Genomic DNA, 22774 nt, shown 5'->3' on the forward strand with positions numbered 1-22774 from the left:
AGCTCACACCCACCTCCCACCGCAGGGAAGGCCAGGCCTTACTCAGCCTGTCTCTAACAGAGCAAGAGACAGCTGGCCGTGAACTTAGGACAGTCCTGCCAGAGCAGGCTCCACTTCCTGAGCAGTGCCCTGGGGTAAAGTAAGAGGCTGCACTGTGAAGAGGGTAGAAGAGCAGGAAAGGCGAGGAAAAGGCAAGCTTGCAGGAGGAGGTAGGAAGGTAGATAAGGATGTTTCTCTTCCTTCCTGTGCCAGCTCCACATCCATTTAAGCTGGTGGCTGGAAATGCAGAAGTAAACAAGCCAAAGCCCTGGCATCAAGGAGGAAGCACCGTGGGAAAAAGACATAGAAACAAAAAGGACAAACTGGAATAAGGGCCACACTAGAAGGATGAAAACAAGGTGGGAATTCAGAGAACAATGAAGGGCTCCACAGAGTCGGGAGGGCAGGACAAGCTGGGCCTGGAGGATGAGCTGGTGTGTGCCAGGCGGGTGGGGAGAAGACACACATGAAGGTAGACAGCGGGGCCTCGGGAGTGAGGCCAGGGAAGGCAGGAGACAGGGCTCAGAGGCATGGCTGGAAATGGAAGTGGGGCAGAGAGCAAGGGCAAGCCTAAATGCTGGGTGCAGCCTTGTGTGTAAAAAGGGAGGAGAGCTGCAGTGTGGCTCATCCTGAGGAGGGTGTGGAAGTAGAAAGATGGCACTGGGTGTGGGGCACAAAGTGAGTCCAAGAGCAGTGCCCTGGAGGCAGGGAAGCCAACGGGGAGCCTGGTGGGACACTCCGGTTTGAACTCAAGGAATAGGGGCACAGAGGGCTGCTGGGGAGCGAGCATGACTTGCCAAGGGAGCAGGGGAAGGAGAGTGAGGCTGAGTTTCCAGCTCGGACAACTGGGTAGGGGAAGGTGGTGGTGGTGGTGCCATTCACCAAGAGAGGAAATGATTGGGAGGAACACTGCGGGGTGGGGACCAACGGCCACTAGGACATTCCCCTGCCTCCATTCTGTCCTTGCAAATAGCCCTAGGCAAACGGCACAGCTCTCCTTCTGGGGGCTTTGGCATCCCCCATTAGTACCCCAATCTCACCTGCATCCAAACGTTGTCTGTAGCAAAGTAGTGATTCCCACACAGAAGAAAATGGTCCCAATGAGCTGGCTGGTGGCCCACTGGTCGTACCCCACACACATGGCATCGGCCAACAGGAAGGGCACTGCGATCGTGCCGCTGAAGCATGTCAGGTAGTGCTGTGGGCAGGAAAAGGGTCAGAGGAGAAACAGTAAACCCTTCCTCATTTATTCTTGATTTCATCCTAATTCTTCTCTCTTATTGTCGTTAAAAAATAGCCCACATAAAGAATCTCCTTGGTTTTTAGACCAAGCCATATTTTTTTCCTTCTTTTTCAGTATTTCTCCTTTGTTGTTAAGACAGTTTCACTCCCATTGCCCTCGATGGAGTGCAATGGTGCGATCTTGGCTCACTGTGACCTCCACCTCCCAGGCTCAAGCAATTCTCCTGCTTCAACCTCCCAAATAGCTGGGATTACAGGCGTGCACCACCACGCCCAGCTTATTTTTGTATTTTTTGTAGCGATAGGTTTTCACCATGTTGGCCAAGCTGGTGTCAAACACCTGGGCTCAAGCGATCTGCCTGCCTCTCCCTCCCCAAAGTGCTGGGATTACAGGCATGAGCCACGGCGCCCAGCTGCGTTTCTCCTTTTCATTACATTTTATTGTCTTACTACTCACTGTCATTATTACTTATTACTTGGATGAATCCATGCCTCACAAAGGAAACAGTCAATATCAGCACTGGTGATATTTTACTTCTGTACTTCTTATTAGAAATATTTGGGTTTCTTCCCCAAAATGCTTTTCTGGCATAAATTGCTAAAACCATAAGGCCTTTCTCCTCTAATCTGTTATCATGAATTGTGATGTGCTGAACTATTCCTGCATGCTTGAAACAAACCCTAGTTAGTCATGCTGTATTTTTCTTCTGGGATTTGATTTGCTAAGATTTTATATAGAATTTTGCATCTACATTTCCAGGTTAATGAGTCTATTTCTTTAAAAAAGTTCTTTCATGTCTGGGGATTAAAGTTACATAAGCTTCATAAGTTACACACGCATGGAGTGTTTTCTGTCTTTTTCTGTGAGCTGGCATTGTTTTTGAAAACAAAGAGTTCATCTGTTCCAGTCAGGGCAGGGTTAAGGGCATATGGTAGCCATGGGAATCTTCCAGAAAGAACCCCATCTCACTTTCCTTTGGGAGCCCCCCCAACCCCCTGCCACGCCTGTAGCCCCCGTAGGATAGTCCCAGCATTCACGACTCACTTCCCTCCCTTCCCCTGTTGACCAGTTCTTATTTCTGTTCTGCAAACTTCCTACTTTTCTTCCAGCAGCTTCCCATTCCTGCCCACATTCGCCAAACACGCCACAGGCAGCCCGTGAAGCCCAACTGTAAAGGAGTTTCTTGGGGTGAAATATTCCTGTTCAGGATGTCTCAGGGCTGCTCACGGCTTTATGTGCTCTGAATCGTTAGGAAGGGCATGATGCAGGCATGATCCCACTCCTATCTGACCAGGGAAGACTGCCAGAAACATTTATAAGATAAACATTCCAAAAAGTGTGTTTCCTGAATCTGGTTCAGAATGCTCGGCCTGGTTCAGAATGCTCAGCCCAAGGTAGATTAGTTGCCAAGGCCACTCAGCTCCTTTTGCTCTGACTCCTCCCCTACTCAACAGACACCTGCCAGTCGGGGTTGCCATGTGCTTTGATACCTGAAAGGGGGTGAGGGAAGGGCGGGGCAACTGGAAACTCAACCAAAGTACCCAGCTGTTGGCAGCCCCACCCCAGGGTGGGTGAATAAACCTCTCTGGACAATGAGATAGATTTTCTCAGCACCTGAGATACCTTAGGTTGAACTGACCACACAAACTTGAGAAGGGAAAAATGGTAAGTTCGACCTCAGAACAGAGTCCAAGTTAAAACCAAAGCATATTCAGTCCAGGGGTGTGCATCTAAGAAAAGACCCTCCCCACATTGTCCCCTTTCTCCAAAATGTCCCGCATTAATCCTATGAAAGGCAAAAGGGTGCTGAAGACAGAGGAGGGAAGTATCAAAGTCGCTGGAGGCCTCCATCAGCTATGTCACCACCCACCTTGTCCCTGAGCCCGCTGCCCTCCCCTCCCACTGGAAACTGCAGCAGACAAAGCTGCTGCTACCGTGGCAAGTTTCCCTTCCTATAAAAAATAAGACTGAAAACCTACCATTTAGGTCTTGGCCAACATGGCATTTTTCAGGGCAACTCATGTTTCATGGCAGAGGTTACCATGATTTTGGGTGGGTTAACTAGGACAGGGATGGGAGATGAAAATTAATTTCTCTTTTCTCTACTCTTCAACTTTTCTCCTTTATCTATTCTTCCTTCCTTCTATAACTCTATCTCCTTTCCCTTCCTTTATGCCACTGCTCTTGCTTGTCCTCTGAACATCTTCTTTCTTTTCCCTGGTAATCCATTCTACCTGTTCTTTTCTTCCTCCTGCTGTGATGTCAACAATTCCCATTCATCACTTTTTTTTTTTTTTTTGAGACAGGGTCTCACTATGTCAACCAGGCTGAAGTGGAGTGGTGTGATCACAGCTCACTGCAACCTCAACCTCAAGCGATCCTCCTGCCTCAGCCTCTTGAGTAGCTGGGACTATGGGCACACACCACCACACGTGGCTAATTTTTGTATTTTTTGTAAAGATGGACTTTTGCCATGTCACCCAGGCTGGTCTTGAGCTCCTAGGCTCAAGTGATCTGCCCACATCAGCCTCCAAAACTGCTAGGATTACAGGCATCAGCCACCATGCTCAGCCCCTACTCATCACTCTTAAAAGAGGAATTTATAAAAGTCTTCAGCAAACAAAAATCAAAGTTGAATTTTTAAACAATTACAGATGGTAGACAATGCAAACACCTGCTGGTAGTTACACATCCTACAGGAACCATCTTACCTGCAGCCCCAGAAATATACACAGGTACCAGGGAGGAACATCTTCTATGGTATAAATCATGTCTGATCGCTGGGGGTCCAGACTGCCCGTGCTATCCAGGGTCTCAGCGAGAGAGCTCTGTGAGTGAGAAGGAGAAAAGAAGGTACTCATTAAACGTGAAGACCAATGTTAGCTTGGCTAAGTACAGGCCACTATTACAGAAAAACAACTTTATCAAGTGGCTGCCATTTTCCTGCAGTTTTGAACCTCGGCTCTCTTTGAAGCCAAGTATACCCTCTGGCTCAAGTACACTTGTCCACTGGGATGGTCAATCCTCAGAATTTGGGGGGTCAGTGTCCTTTGGCAACAACTCATCCCTGAGAACACCAAACTTGCTCAGAGCTTCTCCCCGGGCCTGGGGATCCTCCTGCACAGACAGAGATGTTCCCAGGTTGAGACCAGAAAATGATACCTTGGCACAAGCAGTCCTTGCGTGAGACCCCAAATGAAGAAATCTTAGAAAATTTTAACCATTTTCGAAGAGACAGCACACTCATCTGCCCCTCCCAGCCCACTTCATCCCTGCAAGTAAGAAGGATCCTTGTACTTTAAAGTTCTACACCCTCCTATCCAAACACTATTGCTCAGATAATGTTAGGTGAAAAGAGGAAAATTCAAAAGTATATAAACACGGTGATTTGAATTCTGTTTAAAAAACAAAACATTAAAAATGTATTGATAGTTGGTGTGAGTTTTAGGGTACATGCGCACAACGTGCAGGTTTGTTACACATGTATACATACGTAACAAACCTGCACGTTGTGCGCATGTACCCTAAAACTTAAAGTATAATAAAAAAAAAAATGTATTGATAGTTTAGGTGACAGGTTTTTTTTCTTCTTTTTCCCCTAACACTAGTAAAAAAAAAATTTTTAAACATTAAGTGTGGCATGGTTTTTAAGCAAAAATCATCATAAAGACCAGTCACTTTAGGTTAGAGTCCAGCCTCTTCCAGTCACCCCCAGTGTCAGTTCTGAACTCATGCAGTATCTGAGCCAAACAGAAAACTCAAGGTAGCCCTGAGTTCCCCAAGAGAACCTCAAAACTGCTCTGGTTTCGAACACCACACAAATAATCTTTTCTTGGAATTTCTACAATCATTTCTTGGAATCCAAGACATGTATCTCATTTTTAAAAATGTTTTATAACCTAGCAAACAAAGTGCTTAACAGGAAACAAAATGAAGAGATATCCACATGGAAAAATGCTGATTCCATGTGTTCCACATGGAGGCAACAGGGGTTTGGGGTTTGGGGCCCAACACCCTTAAACAAAAGAAGGGACATAGTTCACCTTCACCTTCCACAGCCAGAAGGTAAATGTCTGTTGGAAGCTGACATCTGATCTAATCCAAATGTAACCGAATATGACCTTTTGGGTAAAACTTTCTCTTGCGTCCTAACAAGGGATACTGGCAAATTTACATTGTGTTGAATTCGTTACAATGGATTATAGATGTCTTTAAAAACTTGTTGGAAGAAATGGTAGAAAAAGTACGTATGTGTCTGAGGGGTGTAGCATGTAGTGATGTACAATAAAGATTAACTCAGCAGGTCTGGGTTGTCCAAACCCTGCACATTTCAAAGAAAAGGTTGACTCTTGCCTGGTACGTGGGGGATAACCTGAGCTCTTGGGGTTTCTGCCTCTTAAACGTGTCTTTTTAGGCCCAGTGCCAGTGGCTCACACCTGTGGTCCCAGCACTCTGGGATGCTAAGGTGTGAGGATCACTTGAGGCCAGGGTTCAAGAACAGCCTGGGCAACATAGTGAGGCCCCTTCTCTAGTTTATACATATTTTTTTTACCTGAAACCTGGCCACACAGTGTCAGCTTGACCTCTGGAGGGGCTGGTGAGTAACTAAAGTTAGCCACACAGGCAGTCAGCCATACCTATACGACAGATCCCCAATTAAAAACCCTGGACACCAAGGCTTGGATGAGCTTCCCTGGTTGAATGGGTGTTATCACATATCACTGCTGGGAAAACTGAACACTGCCTGCATGACTCCACTGGGAGAGGGTGGTTGCAAGCCTGTGCCTGGTGTCTCCTAGACCCTGCCTATGTGCCTTTTTTCATTGTTGATTTTAATCTGTATCCTTTCTCTGAAAAAAACAAAACAAAACAAAACAAAAAAACCCTTAACTGTGAGTAAAACAGCTCTGCTGAATTCTGAGTGCTTCTCATAAATCACAGAACCTGATTTGGGAACTTCTGAACTGAGGTCACCATTTTGCTAACATGACAGAATTATAGACCTGGGGCTCACTACACAAAGGTCAGCTCAACAGCACTGCATTAGCTACAGCCACACGGGTGGTGCTGCTGCTTACAAAGTAACATGACAAAGTATTTCATAACAAAGAGAAATGTCTGAAGACAGAATACATAACACTATCATAGACTAGTACAACCTGTTATACGATAATGTAAGCAACATTTTTCTAACAATTCCAAAACCACTAGTGTTAATTATATGGCAGATGAAAAGACTTTTTGGCCAGGTGCAGTGGCTCACATCTGTAATTCCAGCACCTGCCAAGGCAGGTAGATCACCTGAGGTCAGGAGTTCAAGATTAGCCTAGCCAACATGGTGAAACCCTGTCTCTACTAAAAATACAAAAATTAGCTGGGCGTGGTGGCGTGCACTTGTAATCCCAGCTATTCCGGAGGGTGAGGCAGGAGAAATGCTTGAACCCAGGAGACAGAGGTTGCAGTGAGCCGAGATCACGCCACTGCACTCTGGCCTGGGCAACAGAGCGAGATTCTGTCTCACACACACAAAAAAAGACAAGACTTTTCGCATCCAGGCAGAGGTTAAGATGTACACACAGGCACATGTGTGCACATGCACACACACAAACTTTTCCTAGTAATGAGGGTAGCCCTACAACTCAGAAACAAAACTAGTGTAAAGGTCCACAACTGGTATTAAAATGATACAGGAGGGGGCTGTGTGGTCAAGGGGATCAGACAACACTGTGAGGCAGACGCTGTGCAGCCCCTCCTGATGACAGAAGGACCAGTCTGGCCATTGTGCACTCTACGCACTGTGGTGCCACACTCAGTGATCACTGTGTAAACTATGAGCTATTTTAAATACTGCAAAAACAAAAACCTCTAACAAGGTTTCTGTAAAAGATGACTACATAAATAATTATGTCACTTTACAAAGACTTTCCATCTTATTCTATGGTCCGAAATAATCTAAAGAACAAAAAAATGACCTGTGCTCCGAAGACTAGAGTAAACTCAGAACGCTGTTCTCTGCCTGGAGCCTTCTTAACATTTTTAATAACCTTTGCTATCTCCTCTGCGGTTATGTATCTAGTCTAGCACCTTTGGGGTCAATTGTAGTCTCTTTCTCTAGGAAATCATTTCCTCTACAGCAGAGTCAGCACATATTTTTTATAAAGGGCCACACAGTAAATATTTCAAGCTTTGGGAGCCACATGGTTCTGTCACTGTAGCATGGATGCAGCCTTAGGCAACAGGTAAACGCAGAAATGTGGCTGTGTTCCAGCAAAACTCCACTGATAAGAACAGATATTAAACCAAATTTGGCTTGCCAACCCCTGCTGTAGTGTTTCAAACTGATTATCATAAAGTAGCATGTATTATTCTCTTGTACATTTCTCCTTTTTACTATACTAATGTATATGTGTGCTTTCTATTTTTTTTCTCTTAATCAGGGCCACAAAAGATCAATTTTGGCCAGGCATGGTGGCTCATGTCTATAATTCCAGCACTTTGAGAGACCAAGGTCAGCAGACTGCTTGAGCTCAGGAGTTCGAGACCAGTCTGGGCAACAGACAGAGACCCTGTCTTCAAAAACAAACAAACAAAAATTAGCTGGGTGTGGTGGCACATGCCAGTGGTCAGCTGCTCAGGAGTCTGAGGTAGGAGCATCACTTGAGCCTGAGAGGTTGAGGCTGCAGTGAGCTGTGATCATGCCACTGCACTCCAGCCTAGGCAACAGAGATCTTGTCTCAAAAAAAATAAAACAGGCTGGTAGCTCACGTCTGTAATCCCAGCACTTTGGGAGGCCGAGGCAAGCCAATCACTTGAGGTCAGCCTGGCCAATACGGCGAAACCCTGAAACCCTGTCTCTACTGAAAATAGAAAAATTGGCTGGGCGTGGTGGCGCATGCCTGTAGTCCCAGCTACTTGGGAGGCTGAGGCAGGAGAATCGCTTCAACCCAGGAGGCGGAGGCTGCGGTGAGCCAAGATCGCGCCACTGCACTCCAGCCTGGGTGACAGAGTGACACTGTCTCAAAACCAAAAAATAAAACCAAAAAACAAAAAACCTAAAAAGATCAATTTCATTATTCTTTTCAACAAGCCAACTTTTGAGTTCTAGTTAAGCATGGTAGATTGACCACATGTGTCTTTTCTTCTAAGTCCTAAAAACACAGAAGGAATAAATATGATACACATCTATAAGGACAAAGCAAAGAGGAGATCAAGAAAAATAGATTAACTTTTTTTAATATGGAAATTGTTTGGATGATTTGTGACCAATTTGGGAGAGGGAAGGAATGCACAAGCTGGGTGCTCATAGAAGGATGCCATGAAGAGGTGGGCTGGCTGACCAGCAGGACCCCAGAAAGTGCTATCCTTGGAAGCACTAGACAGGGTAGTAACGGGGAGAGGGCAGGTCTTAACTCCGCAAACTGGTCAGACAGTGTGTTAACTATTGCTATCCTCCTCCTTCAAGAAACGAGTATGTATGGTTTGAAGAATATAAACTGGAAAGCCCTCAGACTGAGGAACACCACACAGCGATCAAGGAAAACAGCAGCAGCAGGATACTCATCTGCTTCCAGAATGCCAGAAACCAGGTCACAGAAGCCAGACTTATACCCACAGGAGACCACACGATTCCTTTCTAGAGAAAGCTGATCAGCCCCAAAGACAAGACAGTGACATCTACAGATCCCACAGACACAACACGGCTTTCCACCTGGTCACTCAAGGGCAGGCCCATGATTATATAAACTTCATCACACACAAAGACCTCACAATCCTATCTTTTATTGCCTCCTATCCTGGGACAGTGAAGAAAGACTAAAAAAATGAAGGCAAAGAAACAGAAAATATAATCAATGTAGTATTTTTTAAAAAGTTTAAAAAAAAAACTATCTTCAGAAAAATAAAGTTACTTCTATTGTGGGAGACGAATGCTTTTTAAAGACTTTAACTAGTAAACAAAACCAAAAAACAATAAAAGAGGTCTCAGAAATTAAGCACAGGATAGTTTTTTAAAACTCAACAGAAGGGTTGGAAGTCAAAGGTAGCTCTCAAAAATAAGAAAAAGACAAATACAGATAAGAGTAAGTGTTAAATGTCAGAACAAGGAAAAAAGAATATAGAAATTAACCAAAGAAATAAGAAAAATTTAAGAAATAAAGGATATGTTAACAAATTAGAAGGATACTACAGTATTCAATGGATTAATGAAAAAAATGCATTTTGAAAACACAATAAAACAATCATTCTTACTAAGGAAGACCTTAAAATTCAGACAGACATTTAAGGAAAACTGGAAATAAACATGAGTACAAAATTTGGCCAGATGGAAAGGAAGAAAAATACAAAAAACTATGAAAGTGTGAGGAGCACAAGGAAGAACAGATAAGCTGAGAAACAGAGTAAAGGTCAGAGACTAGAATGAAAAAACTCCGTGCTAAGAGGAAAAAGAAAAGATGAAAGAGAACTGATAGTTGGAGGAGGCAGGCAAAGAACAAACAAAACATGCATAATTGCAGCTCCCAAATCAGAAACCAAAAGAATAGACTGGAATTAATATTTAAAGACCCAATTCCTGAAATAATAGCAGCCACGAAGCTAAATATTGAAAGTGCCAGGAAAAACTGGCCCAGAAAAGGATATACACATAGCTTTTGAGCATGTGTAAAGAGATGCAGCCTCAATAATGAAAAATCAGGTTAAAACTACAGTGACGAACCCAAGCTGAGAGAGATTCTACAAAGTAAACTGGCTTGTACCATGTTACATTAACAATGAAAAATTGTTCCAGGTTAAAGAAGACTAAGGATATACCTAAAAAGTAAATGCCTCAACAGCCCCTGATTTGATTCCTGGACCAAAACTTTTAAAATTAATTAATTTATTTATTTTACAATAATGAATATTATTTGGACTGAGGAAATGTGAATAAAGCTGGTAGATATTAAATATTTTATAATTGGGATTAAGTAATAAAATCAATTAGATATTGTATGACTAATCATTTAATTTATAAGTGTTAAGAATTGTACTGTAGGGACCGGGTATGGTGGCTCATGCCTGTAATCCCAGCACTTTGGGAGGCCGAGGCAGGTAGATTCCTTGAAGCCAGAGTTCCAGGCCAGCCTGGTCAACATGGCAAAACTCCGTCTCTACTAAAAATAGAAAAATTAGCCAGGTGTGGTGGTGCACGCCTGTGATCTCAGCTACTTGGGAGGCTGAGGCTGAGGTATGAGAATTGCTTGAACCTGGGGGGTGGAGGTTGCAGTGAGCTGAGATTGCACCACTGCATTCCAGCCTGAATGACAGAGCAAGACTGTCTCAAAAAACATTGTACTGAAGTTATAAAACAAAGAGAATGTCTTTGTTTTAAGGAAATACACGTGCAGTATTTTCCCTAAATAAAGGGGCATTATGTCTGTAAGATTCGAACAGCTCAGAAATAATAATATGCCTACAAGAATGATTAAGAAAATACAGTAAAATGTTAACATCTGGGGCATCTGCGTGTGTGTACCTATGTGGAAAGTGGTATGGAATATACATACAGGTTGAAAATGCTTGGAACCCAAATGTTTTGGATTTCAGATTTTTTGGGGATTTTGAAATACTTACCGGTTGCGCATCCCAATCCCAAAACTCAAATCCAAAATGCTCCAATGAGCATGCATTTCCTTTGAGCATCGTGTCGGTGCTCAAAAAATTTCAGATATTGGAACATTGCAGATTTCAGATCTCAGCTTTAGGACGGTTACTCTACGTCAGGTTGCCAGCCACTGGTTACATAGAATATATAAAGAATGTAGGGGGCACATTTTCAACTTTCTCCATTTTTTGGACTGTTTACAGTTAGACAATCATGTTAAAATGAATGTCATTTTTTTTTTTTTTTTTTGGAACAGCTAGTCCTTTAACAAAAGATAGCTTAAAGAGAATCTATAGGGATCAAAAGTCAGAAAAGGTCTCTTTTGTTTTGAGACAGTCTCACTTTGTCACCCAGGTTGGAGCGCAGTAGCGCCATCTTGGCTCACTACAACCTCCGCCTCCTGGATTCAAGCAATTCTCTTGCCTCAGCCTCCCAAGTAGCTGGGATTACAGGCGAATGCCATGAAGCCCGGCTAATTTTTTTTGTATTTTTAGTAGAGATGGGGTTTCACCACGTTGCCCAGGCTAGTCTCAAACTTCTGAGCTCAGGCAATCCACCCACCTTGGCCTCCCAAAGTGCTGGCATTACAGGCATGAGCCACCCACCTGGCCCAAGTCAGAAAAGGTCTTTAACAAAAAAAAAGTAGATCTCAAAGTTATAGAAGACAAGTTTATTTTATCTTGTATTTAATATGATAATTGCAACGAGGCATTTGAAACAACGGGCAGCAAAAGACCCAGTGGCACACAGGGCAGCACATCCAGTGCAGGCTCTTTAATAACCAGCTTACATGCCACTCTGCTCACACAGGGGCAATCCGGCTTCCTGAGAGCCTTCCACTACTTTTGGCTGGGTATGGTGGCTCACACCTGTAATCTGAGCACTTTGGGAGGCCAAGGCAGATAAATCACCTGAGGTTGGGAGTTTGAGACTAGCCTGGCCAACATGGTAAATCCCCAACTTTACTAAAACCACAAAAAAAATTAGCCTGGTGTGATGGTGTGCGCCTCTGGTCCCAGCTGCTCAGGAGGCTGAGGTAGGAGAATCACTTGAACCAGGGAGGCAGAGATTGTAGTGAGCAGAGACTGGGCCACTGCACTTCAGCCCGGTTGACAGAGTGAGACTCTGTCTCAAGAAAAAAAAAAAACAACGAAACAGCCCGCTGAGGGTCTGGCTTAATGACTAGCATTTTATTTATTTACTTTTTTTGAGACGGAGTCTCACTCTGTCACACAGGCTGGAGGGCAGTGGTGCCATCTCAGCTTACTGCAACCTCTGCCTCCTGGGTTCAGGTGATTCTCCTGCCTCAGCCTCTCAAGTAGCTGCAACCCAACCACAGGCGTGCAACACCACTCCTGGCTAATTTTTGTGTCTTTAGTAGAGACGGGGTTTCGCCATGTTGGCCAGGCTGGTCTTGAACTCCTGACCTCAAGTGATCCACCCATCTCGGCCTCCCAAAGTGCTGTGATTGCAGGCATGAGCCACCACACCCAGCCCAACTAGCACTATTTAATACGTGGCAGCTCTTCTCACTGCCCTCCTCATTTCATAAAGTAAGAAAAATGGCCAGGAAAATATTAAGACACTCCATTTCATTGGTATTCAAGGAAATGCAAATGTATCAATGTTTAGACAATGAAAAAATGTTCACCCAAACAGGAAAATAAACATCTAGCATAAATGTGCTAGAGACATTTTTCCTACAACTGGATCCCTCCCATCAGTAAAAGGTAAAGCTAAGCCCCAAAGTGTTAATGCTCATCACTATTTATTTCTAAAAACGATCTCCAGACAGAGAAGGAGGAAGTCTGAAAACATGACAGCCTGGAATCATGGCATACAGGATTATATGTGGCCCCACTAAGTCTGTGAAGAAGCCCTTTGTTACAAGATGGGCCGTGTGAAAGCTGCGGCCCGGCGGTGTGGGACGTGCCTCAGCTGCAGACCGCAGGCACCAATCCATATGCCAAACACCACTGCACTAACCTCTGGGGAGCAGCTTGGAACTCCACACTTCTGGAATTTCAATATCTCTGCATGGATCTACTTTAATTAACCTCCATAAAATTTATAATAGCTCCAAGCAGCAGGAAAATAATAACAATACTGGTTATTGGCAAAAATGAAATTTCCATATCCCAGATTGGAATTTTGTTTAAAAGGGCATAAAATTTGGTTATTCCAGAATTTCAATACAATTTATTTGTTCTTAATCACTTTAGTGATTACACTGTGAACTCACCATGCTAATACCCAAGTCAGGTACTATATTTTTATGTGTCAACTTCTGGGTGGTCTGTTATTAGAATACACAGTATACACTGTCTACAGTATATTACAGTGGTTCCAGAATAGAATTTCTTTTTACATAAATTGTTTAGTTTCTTATTATGTCAGTTGAAAATCAGTAAATTTTCATAGTATAAATAAAACCTGTGTTTAAAATCTATCAAGTAAAACTCAAATGAAAGTCTCAGAGCTGCAATACAATTTGGAAATATCAGATTATCTAACTTCTCATATGTTAGACCTCGTGGCGGATACAAAGAAAAAAAGAAATCAGGATATCTGGACCTACTTTGTCTTATTTTTATTTATTTTATTTTTTTAGAGACAGGGTCTTACTCTGTCTTCCCAGTTGGAGTGCAGTGGCATGATCTTAGCTCACTGTAGGCTCAAACTCTTAGGCTCAAGCAATCCTCCTGCCCCTGAGTAGCTGCTACTATAGGCGCACATCACCACACCTGGATAATTATCTTTTTTTTTTTTTTTTTTTTTAGAGACAGGATCTTGCTACGTTGCCCAGGCTGGTCTCAAACTCCTGGCTTCAAGCAATCTTCCCGCCTCAGCCTCCCAAAGTGTTGGGATTATAGGTGTGAGCCACTGCGCCCAGATTGGAGCCACTTTGGGCAACTCTTTCCTGACCTCTATGGTCACAAAGTCTGACCATTCAAGGAGATGGAATGAGGCACAGAGCAAAACAAAAATAAACAAAAAAAAACACAAACACGATTCTCCCCACCTTAGTGTGCCATTTCCACTGGCACACTAAGGTGCCAAAGGTCCTAAGGCCAAAGCTCAAAGGCATTTTCATAGGCTGTATAAACCACTTGCTGATTTCCCTTATTCTCTTACTTACTGCACATGTATATGTAACAGGCACGATGCTAATAACTTCACACATTATTTCATTCACTCTGCAAAACAACCAGATGTTGATATTTTTATTCCCATTTTAGAGACAGGGAACTGAGGCCCAGAGAACTTCTGTAATTTCCTCAGTCTGACTCATATTTGCACCCAGACCAGATGCCAGACCTCAAGCTCTTAACCACTTCCCTCTGCCATCTTGGCTGAGGCTTTTTTAAATATCTAGATCCTCCTCTATGATTCTCACCTTAAATGCCATTAAAACAATTAAAAAAAAAAAAAAAACTAGTAACTTCTATTCCCTATGGCTCCTCCTACTTCCCTTATGAAGAGAACACACCCCCTCGGGGGTCAGAGACCAAGCCCCAGATGAAGGACATGCAGGTGCCTGCAAGGGATCCGGATCCCGGGCAGCACTTGTGGGAGGGGATGGCGGTGGGAGTGGGGACACGGGGTGAGGGAAGGGGTACCTTTTCTGCAATGCCATTTTCCGTAGTGTAGATCGCCATGAGCTCAGTGTCCTCATTGTCCTGCTCACCGCTGGAGGTGGCGCCTCCATTTATCACCACCTGCAGAGACAATCCACTTAGAGGCTGTTTCAGCGTGAACCACATTTTCCTCCTCCCGAAAGCCGTTTGTAATTCTCCTGGTGAGTGCATGACCAGGCATGATTTTGATGGAGAAACATACTCCACGTACCATATGGGGAGGCTGCCTTAGCAGAAGGCTCAGCCGGGGAGAACAGTAATAAAATCCCAGGGCAACCTCAGCAGGGGCACCCCCACATCCTCCAGGGCAAGGGAAGTTTGGCTCAGAGGCCCATGCTGTTTGTGGACCAGGCCCAGGCTGAACAGGTGAGAGTACCCTGAGCTGCCTCGGTTAAGATCCCTGCCCACATAACCACCTGAGGCCAACTTCCTGCCCCTAGAAGGGGAAATGTTCTAGCTGGAGGAACTCAAGCTCTGCTGTTCACCTAAGTAAACCAGCCCACTGGAGAACACTCCTCGGTAAGGGGCCACACCATCGTCTCAGGTTCTGCCAGCCAGTAGCAAGAGCCATAAAATATTTTTACTTTTTAGCCAAATGGTTCCACTTCTAGGAATCTATACTGGAGAACAATATTGAGAACAAAAGCTTTAACCCAGAGAAAGTAATCACTGTTAATAATAACAAATAACTAGTTTTTTTTTTTTAGGTTTTTGTTGTTGTTGTTGTTGTTGTTTTGTTTTGTTTTTGAGACGATGTCTCGCTCTGTCGCCCAGGCTGGAATGCAATGGTGTGATCTCGGCTCACTGCAACCTCCGCCTCCCAGGTTCAAGCGATTCTCCTGCCTCAGCCTCCCAAGTAGCTGGAATTACAGGTGCCCACCACAACACCTGGCTAATTTTTATATTATTAGTAGAAACGGGGTTTCACCATGTTGGTCAGGCTGGTCTCAAACTCCTGACCTTAGGTGATCCACTCACCTCGGCCTCCCAAAGTGCTGGGATTATAGGCGTGAGCCACCGCACATGGCTCAAATAACTAGTTGTAGGCCACTGACACCCAGAATACTACAAGGGAAAAGATTTTTACACAGAGTAGTATCAAGGAAAATGCACATGTAATAAATATTAGGGTAACTGTATATATGGTTAACAGTGCAAATACATTTAAAAACTACAGATTTAAAAAGTACATAAAAAGTTCAAATTCCGGCATTGTGAAATACACTAAAAGCAAGCAGAAGACAAGTGATGGCCTAGGAGAAAATACGGTGCAGCAGATATAAAAAGGGTCAGTATCAATATGTGTAAAGAACACCTCAAACCAATAATAAAACCAAACAATCCAATTCATCCCTGAGAGGTCTAAGGAAAAAGGATGGAAAGGAAATGGGCAAGGGCTAGGAATATATCATTCATAGAAGAAACACATATATACAATAAAACACATGAAAAGCTGTTCCATATCATTTTAAATTATGGAAATAATGATTAAAATTTTATTTTTAAAAAAACAAATTTAGAGGGAAACTTAAAAAATGGAACCAGGTGTTGACCAAGGTATGGGGGAGAGTTACTCTCCTGTGTTTTTGGAGGGAACATGCTCTTGGTGGAATGGCCTTTGTGGAGGGAAATTTGGCAATGGGATTTAAAACAGGTATTTCTGTGGATCCAGCAATTATACTCATAGAAGCTTATCCTCTAGAAATATCCATGCAGGTAATATGTATATTCAAGGTTGATTACTGCTGTAATTTATGAAATACTGAATACTTGGGGACAACATAAATGTTCATCAAAAAGACACAGTTATATTATTACACACTCATTTAGAGGAGATATTCAGCCATTAAAAATAATAAAGCACCGGGCCCGGTGGCTCAGGCCTGTAATCCTTGCACTTTGGAAGGCTGAGGCAGGCAGATCACCTGAGGTCAGGAGTTCGAGACCAGCTGGCCAACACAGTGAAACCCCGTCTCTACTAAAAATACAAAAATAAGCCAGGCATGGTGTTGCACATCTGCAGTCCCAGCTACTCAGGAGGCTGAGGCAGGAGAACTGCTGGAACATGAAAGGCGGGGGTTGCACTCCAGCCTGGGTGACAGAGCAAGACATTGACTCTAAATAAATAAATAAATAAATAAATAAATAAATAAATAGCTGATGTACTAATTTAAAAAAAAAAAAAGAACTCCAAGAAATACTGTTTTTAAAAAGTCATAAAACAATAAGCCTAGAATTATCCCAACTGAGCTAAAAAAGAAAATTGTAATGACCCCACCACTTGTCTAAAAAGGACAGAAAAGGATACAGGAAAATCACAACCAGTAGGAAGGGTGCTGCCTTAGGGACAAGAACAGCAATAGCAGACACCTTTCATTTTTTTACTCCCAACCCTTTGTACGTGTTTGGATCTTTTATGATCAGGATGTATTTGTGTTATTTGTATACTGCTTTTTTTAAAATGGATAATTTTTAAAAAAAGACATACTCCAAAATGCTAACAGTGGTTGTCCTTAATTGGTAGGGCCACTTTTGCCAACTTTTTCCCTTTTTTATAGTTTGGTAATTTCCTAAAATGAATAAGTACAATTTATTTTGATAATAGGAAAGAAATTTAAGACTAAAATCCTAGCAGCACAGCTAGGATTGAGGAGGTCCAGAGAGATTCCCAATTCATGTGTTTTTGTAGTCAAGGAAATTAGGGCAGTGAAAAATTAGATTTCTCATTCAAGGTCATACAGATTATAACCTAGGTCTGAAGTGGGTTTTTAAGAATGCCAGAGAGGCTGGGCGCAGTGGCTCATGCCTGTAATCCCAGCACTTTGGGAGGCCGTGGCAGGCAGATCACCCGAGATCAGGAGTTCGAGACCAGCCTGGCCAACATGGCAAAACTCCATCTCTACTAAAAATACAAAAATTAGCTGGGCGTGGTGATGGGCGCCTGTAATCCCAGCTACTTGAGAGGATGAGGCAGGAGAATCGCTTGAACCCAGGAGGTGGAGGTTGCAGTGAGCCGAGATTGTGCCACTGTACTCTAGCCTGGTCAACAGAGCGAGACTCCATCTCAACAAATAAAAAATAAAATAAAATAAAAATAAAAACTATGCCAGAGATCTCAATTAATTAGTACATACTCCAACGAGCAGAATTCTCTTACATTACTTCAAATAAAGACCTGCTTTTAAAATTACTTCTCAAACATGTTATAGTTTTTTACACAAGCCAACTGAGTTTGTGGAGCTGGTTTGCCTATAAAAACTGGCTGCTGGGAGGATACACATTCCTGGCCAAGTTCAGGTCCACGAGATGAAAACTCTTAACTTGCAGAGAGAACTGTGCTCCAAGTCATATCGCAGCAGTGCTCAACCCACTGAGAAGCCAAGAGCAACACGCTCTCAGGATGAACTCTCTTAAAACACGGATTAGTTACTAAACCATCAGAAAAACCCAGATATGATTGAAAGTCCGACTCTAGCCAAACTAACCTTCACCTGCATTTATCTCGGGTTGCTGCAGGGAACAGCAACTTTATCAGTATGGGGTTTCCTGTGCGGGAGATGAAAATGTTTTGGAACCAAATGGAGTAGGCTGTACAACACTGTGAGTGTGTTAAAATATCACTGAATTGTTCACTTTAATTTCATGTTAGGCAAACTTCACCTCGATACATTAAAAAAATCATCTGTATACATGGCACTAAGAAGATAGATTTTGGAATGAGTTAGCAATTCCTACTGCTCCCCTGACACATTCCACTCACTACTTATACACACACAAGTATGACGATCCCCAACTTACAATGGTTAAACTTAGGATTTTTTCACTTTACAGTGGTGCAAAAGTGATATGTATTCAGTAGAAACTGTCAAGTACTCATACAATCCCTCTGCTTTTCACTTCAGTATTCAAGAAACTGCAAGAGATATTCAACACTTTACCATAAAGTAGGCTTTGTGTTAGATGCTTTTGCCTAACTACAGGCTAATGTAAGGGCTCTGAGCACATGTGAGGTAGGCGAGGTTAAGCTATGAATTGCCAGTAGGTTAGGTATATTAAATACATTTTAGGGGTGTAACTGTCGTAAGTCAAGGAACATCTGTATTATAAAATGCAGACACTCCTAAGCCTAGAAAAAAAGGTCACATATTCATTCATTCAACAAATTGTGGTTGTATCCCAGGCAATGAGAATGCAGTCCTGCCTCCCTGCAGGAGCTCAGTCCAGACTGAGTGCCCCGCCAAGGAATTCCGCTGTTACACAGGAAGCAGTCAGTAGTCACAAAGAAATGACAAGAACAGGAGAGCCACAATCAGATGCTAGCACTGGACAGCCACTCTGGGTGCAGCAGGAGAGTGGATGGGTGGGGTAAGGGAATGACCCTTTGGCACACGAGGAGACAGGAGCTGGGCCAAGGTGTTAACAGTGGTCTGGGAAAGACGGTCAGCTTCAGGAAAGAGCAATGATGTGGACTTAATGCCCCCTGAAGATTGTCTGGATGGGAGCTCTGTGGTGAGTACAATGGGGAGATACCATCACAGCACAGCAGGGGGCACGGGAGTAAAGTGTCCAGGCTGCCGTCTGGGTTTCTCAGCTGGGAAGCTGGGTGGATGGAGGTGCCAGTCCCAAAGAGACTGGTGGAGGTAGCCGTGGAGTGTTTTTGTAAGCCAATTCAAAATGTGTTTGACCCACAGAAATCATCCAAAAAAGGAAGCTTTACTTCGTCAGGCTAGTCCAGGAAGTTTATTTAACTCTAAATACTACTGACCTAGAAAACCTATGATTTGCACAGGTCCAGCTGTCCCTGGGGACCTCAGAGCCCAGCTTCCCCCTGCTACCCTCCTGTTGCACAGCTGAGATGTAGCTCTCCTCTCCATGCTACCCCCATCCTCTAAGGAAGCCCATAATAAGATGGGGACGCCAGCTGGAAATGCTCTTGTCTGACTGGCTCGTTTCTGATCTATTTACGTGCGGGGGCTGCCTAAATGGTTCTTACAGATGAACAGTTCTACTGGAAGTACTAGTCTATTTTACTAATATTTTTTCCTTTGGCTTATTAAAATAGATACTCTAATGGTCTATTTTTAATGCAAAATTTAATTTTAAAAATCAAATGGTAAAAATCAGTTCTTGAGGAATGAATTTTTTTATGGGAAAAGGATTAAAATGTCGATGATAGTATCAAAGCTTCATATTTTGGAACTTTTAAATATTATTTTAACTGGGAAATAAAACATGTCTTGGGAAGCTTTCTAAACTTAATAAAGTCTGGTTTTCTTCTGGATATCTAATAGATAACAGAAGAATCTTGGCATCGTTCACCTCAGGAAATTGATCAAGTTTTTATAAAAATACCAGCAGATTAGTATACCCCTTTTGGGAACAAGATGTCCTTTCTTCTCCAAAACTATCTTAAACAAAACTTGTGGCCTTAAGTTTTGTCTCCTAAACTAATATTGTACAATCAATCATCTATGAAAGGAGGTTTTCTCTGCCTAACCAGATGATTTTGTTTGTCTCCAATATGCAATTGCATTTGCATTATATTTATTGAGCAATAAATACAATGTCTTTTTTGCTTGTGTTTTATTTTTACTAAGCTAAGACAATGGTATTAAAGTAGTTATTTCTAAACAGTTCTCCTGAGATGGTCAGAGGTGTAGGAAGCAGGAGTGACAGAAGTCATTGCCTAGGGATGTCAGTATCACAGCAGTGCCAGGCGAAACTGACAGCTGTGTGTGCCCACATTTCTCAAGCAGAAGTGACAGTGCATGTGCTGCTTACTGACACCTGTCAAGTGGAGGGCACTGGCACCTGCGAAACCCTACACCTCCAATGAGAGTGTTCAGAACTCAACTTCCCACTTATTCAGGATGTGGTCATAATTCATCCACACTATAACGTGTCTGGCCACTAAGAGAACCACTTTATACTAAACCAATCACTTTCAGAATAGTAATAAAGTTCCCCAAATTTCTGCTTTCTATTCTTTTAACAGAAAGGTAACACACACTGTTATTAATCCCCCTCCTCAGTGTGTGCACACACCGTTATTTCCTCTTGTATCCAAATCTACTCCACAATTAAAATGTGTTTTGAATACAGAAGATAATAGAGTAGTGTTTCCCAGCCTTTACTCCAAGCTCCTTTACTGTGAACATGAAAACTTCCCACCTACTTTCAATATTATTAGAAATTTCAAAATTAACCACTATGAAAAATAAGTTCAAGTGAGTACAGTACAACATATTCTAAACACCCAAAGCTTGTCAATCTTAGATTACATCATCTTAAAAAGATGCAGCAGTGGATAGCTCTAACATGATACTAGCGACCTTGAATGTGGCTGATGCAGCAAAGCCTCTAATTTTGCTTTCACTGCCTCTTCCAACAGGATGGCTCCTATAACTCCCTAGTGCAGGTGATGCTGCTGGATGGCTAGGCCTCCACCACTCACCTGGCCCAGCCTGGTCTTCTTAGGGCTGCCTTCTCCAGAAGGCTAAGGCTGTGGCAGCCAGAAGCACCCCGGGGATTCCAGCTGCATCTCACCTGTCCCCTAGTAGGGCAACAAGAGGAGCCAGAAGGAGCCTTACCTCTCCCCGTGCCGGCCCACAGTAGAGCTCAGGCGGGTGATGTGTCTGCCAAGGCCCACACTGAAACACTCTGCAGTGTGTGCTCCTCCCACACTCCAGGCAGGTGGGGTGGTGACTGCTACTGTCTGCCTGGCACATATTCATGCCTGGAACTAGGTTGGGCACTTCAAACATCTTCCCTGCTAGGTGAGGTTTCTAAGAGATGTCCCTAGGGATCCCATCCCCAGATGGATTCAAGAACAGATCCTGAGGCCACGCAGCACATTACAGCACTCCACCCAAAGCGGACCGTCCTCTCCCATTCTTCCCAGGTGCTAACACATTACAGATAACAAACCCAGGTCTCTAAAATGTAAATATAGAAGGGACACAAACCCAACAAGAAAAGGGCTAACATCCCAGTAGGAAAATAATTAAGGAAATAAACATTCTTCTTGAACAGTAAAAAGATGCTCAACCTTACTCATAAGAAGATATACATTAAAACTATGAGGAAAGGCTGGGTGCAATGGCTCATGCCTGTAATCCCAGCACTCTGGGAGGCCAAGATGGGTGGATCACTTGAGGTCAGGAGTCCGAGACCAGCCTGGCCAACATGGTGAAACCCCATCTGCACTAAAAATACAAAAGTTAGCTGGGCATGGAGGCTCGCGCCTGTAATCCTAGCTACTTGGGAGGCTGAGGCAGGAGAATTGCTTGAACCTGGGAGGTGGAGGTTGCAGTGAGCCGAGAACATGACACTGCACTCCAGCCTGGGCAACAGAACGAGACTCCACCAAACTATAATGAGAAACCTCTTTCTACCTACTAGTCAGGACAAGAGCCCAGTCTGACCATATATTCTGCTGCCAAGCATGCAAGAAAACAGGCATTTACACATTGCTGATGAAATTCCTCAACAGAGAGCAATTTGGTGAGTAGCCCCCTCAGCTTACCAAGGCACATCCCCTCTGACTCAAAAATCTCACTCTTGGAAATCTATCCTTCAGTTACACCTGAGTGAAACAACTTATGTGCCAGGTTATTCAGCACAGTGCTATTTGTAATAGCAAAACATTAGAAACAGTCTAGATGTCTATCTGCAATAATTAAATAAATTATGGTATATCTATACTATGGATCGCTTTGCAGTTATAAAAAACAATGAAGATAATCCTTATACACTGACACAGGTCTAAAGAACATCATCTGTATATCAGAAAGTGAAAAGAGCAAGAACGGAGCCACAGACACAGATCTGCAGATACAGATACTTCCTTCCACAACAAAAGCTGCTCCCCCTAAACAGAGACAGAGGAAACATCCCCCTATCCTAGGGCTATCAGTAATGACAGGCACAGATCTGGCTGGTGGTGTGGCTGGTTCTCCCTCTATTCCCTCAAATTGCTATCAGATCCAGGGATCTTCTCTGTAATTGTTCTGTATGATGCAGTATCTTTGATCACCAGTATTGCTCCACAGGAATAAAGGGGCTAGGGAGAAGAATAGACACAATGAAAGAATATAAATGGCCAAGGAATGCTGGCAGAAGTGTTTGGCTTCACTGAAACTCAAAATTAAAGCAATCAGCTACAATAAGGTCAATATAAACTAGGCTGTCATTTATTATAGCAAAGCATTAGAA

At 43.3% G+C, this 22774-nt stretch overlaps 1 protein-coding gene across 8 annotated transcripts in view; it reads right to left on the minus strand.

Annotated features, from left to right (window-relative positions):
* Positions 1–22774, minus strand: part of SLC23A2 (solute carrier family 23 member 2) — a 152145-nt gene that overhangs the window by 46863 nt on the left and 82508 nt on the right. For 6 of the 8 annotated variants that reach the window (XM_055266224.2, XM_055266223.2, XM_055266227.2 and 3 more), the window contains 3 exons: positions 14543–14641; positions 3994–4110; positions 1080–1237 (listed from right to left, as the gene is read on the minus strand). In XM_055266224.2, coding sequence (XP_055122199.1) covers positions 1080–1237; positions 3994–4110; positions 14543–14641 — 374 coding nt within the window. The remainder of the gene's footprint in view (positions 1–1079; positions 1238–3993; positions 4111–14542; positions 14642–22774) is intronic. The other 2 variants (XM_055266229.2, XM_063633498.1) reach the window with 1 other exon arrangement.

The sequence above is a fragment of the Symphalangus syndactylus genome, chromosome 24, assembly GCF_028878055.3.
Source record: "Symphalangus syndactylus isolate Jambi chromosome 24, NHGRI_mSymSyn1-v2.1_pri, whole genome shotgun sequence".
In the NCBI taxonomy this organism is placed as follows: Eukaryota; Metazoa; Chordata; class Mammalia; order Primates; family Hylobatidae; genus Symphalangus; species Symphalangus syndactylus.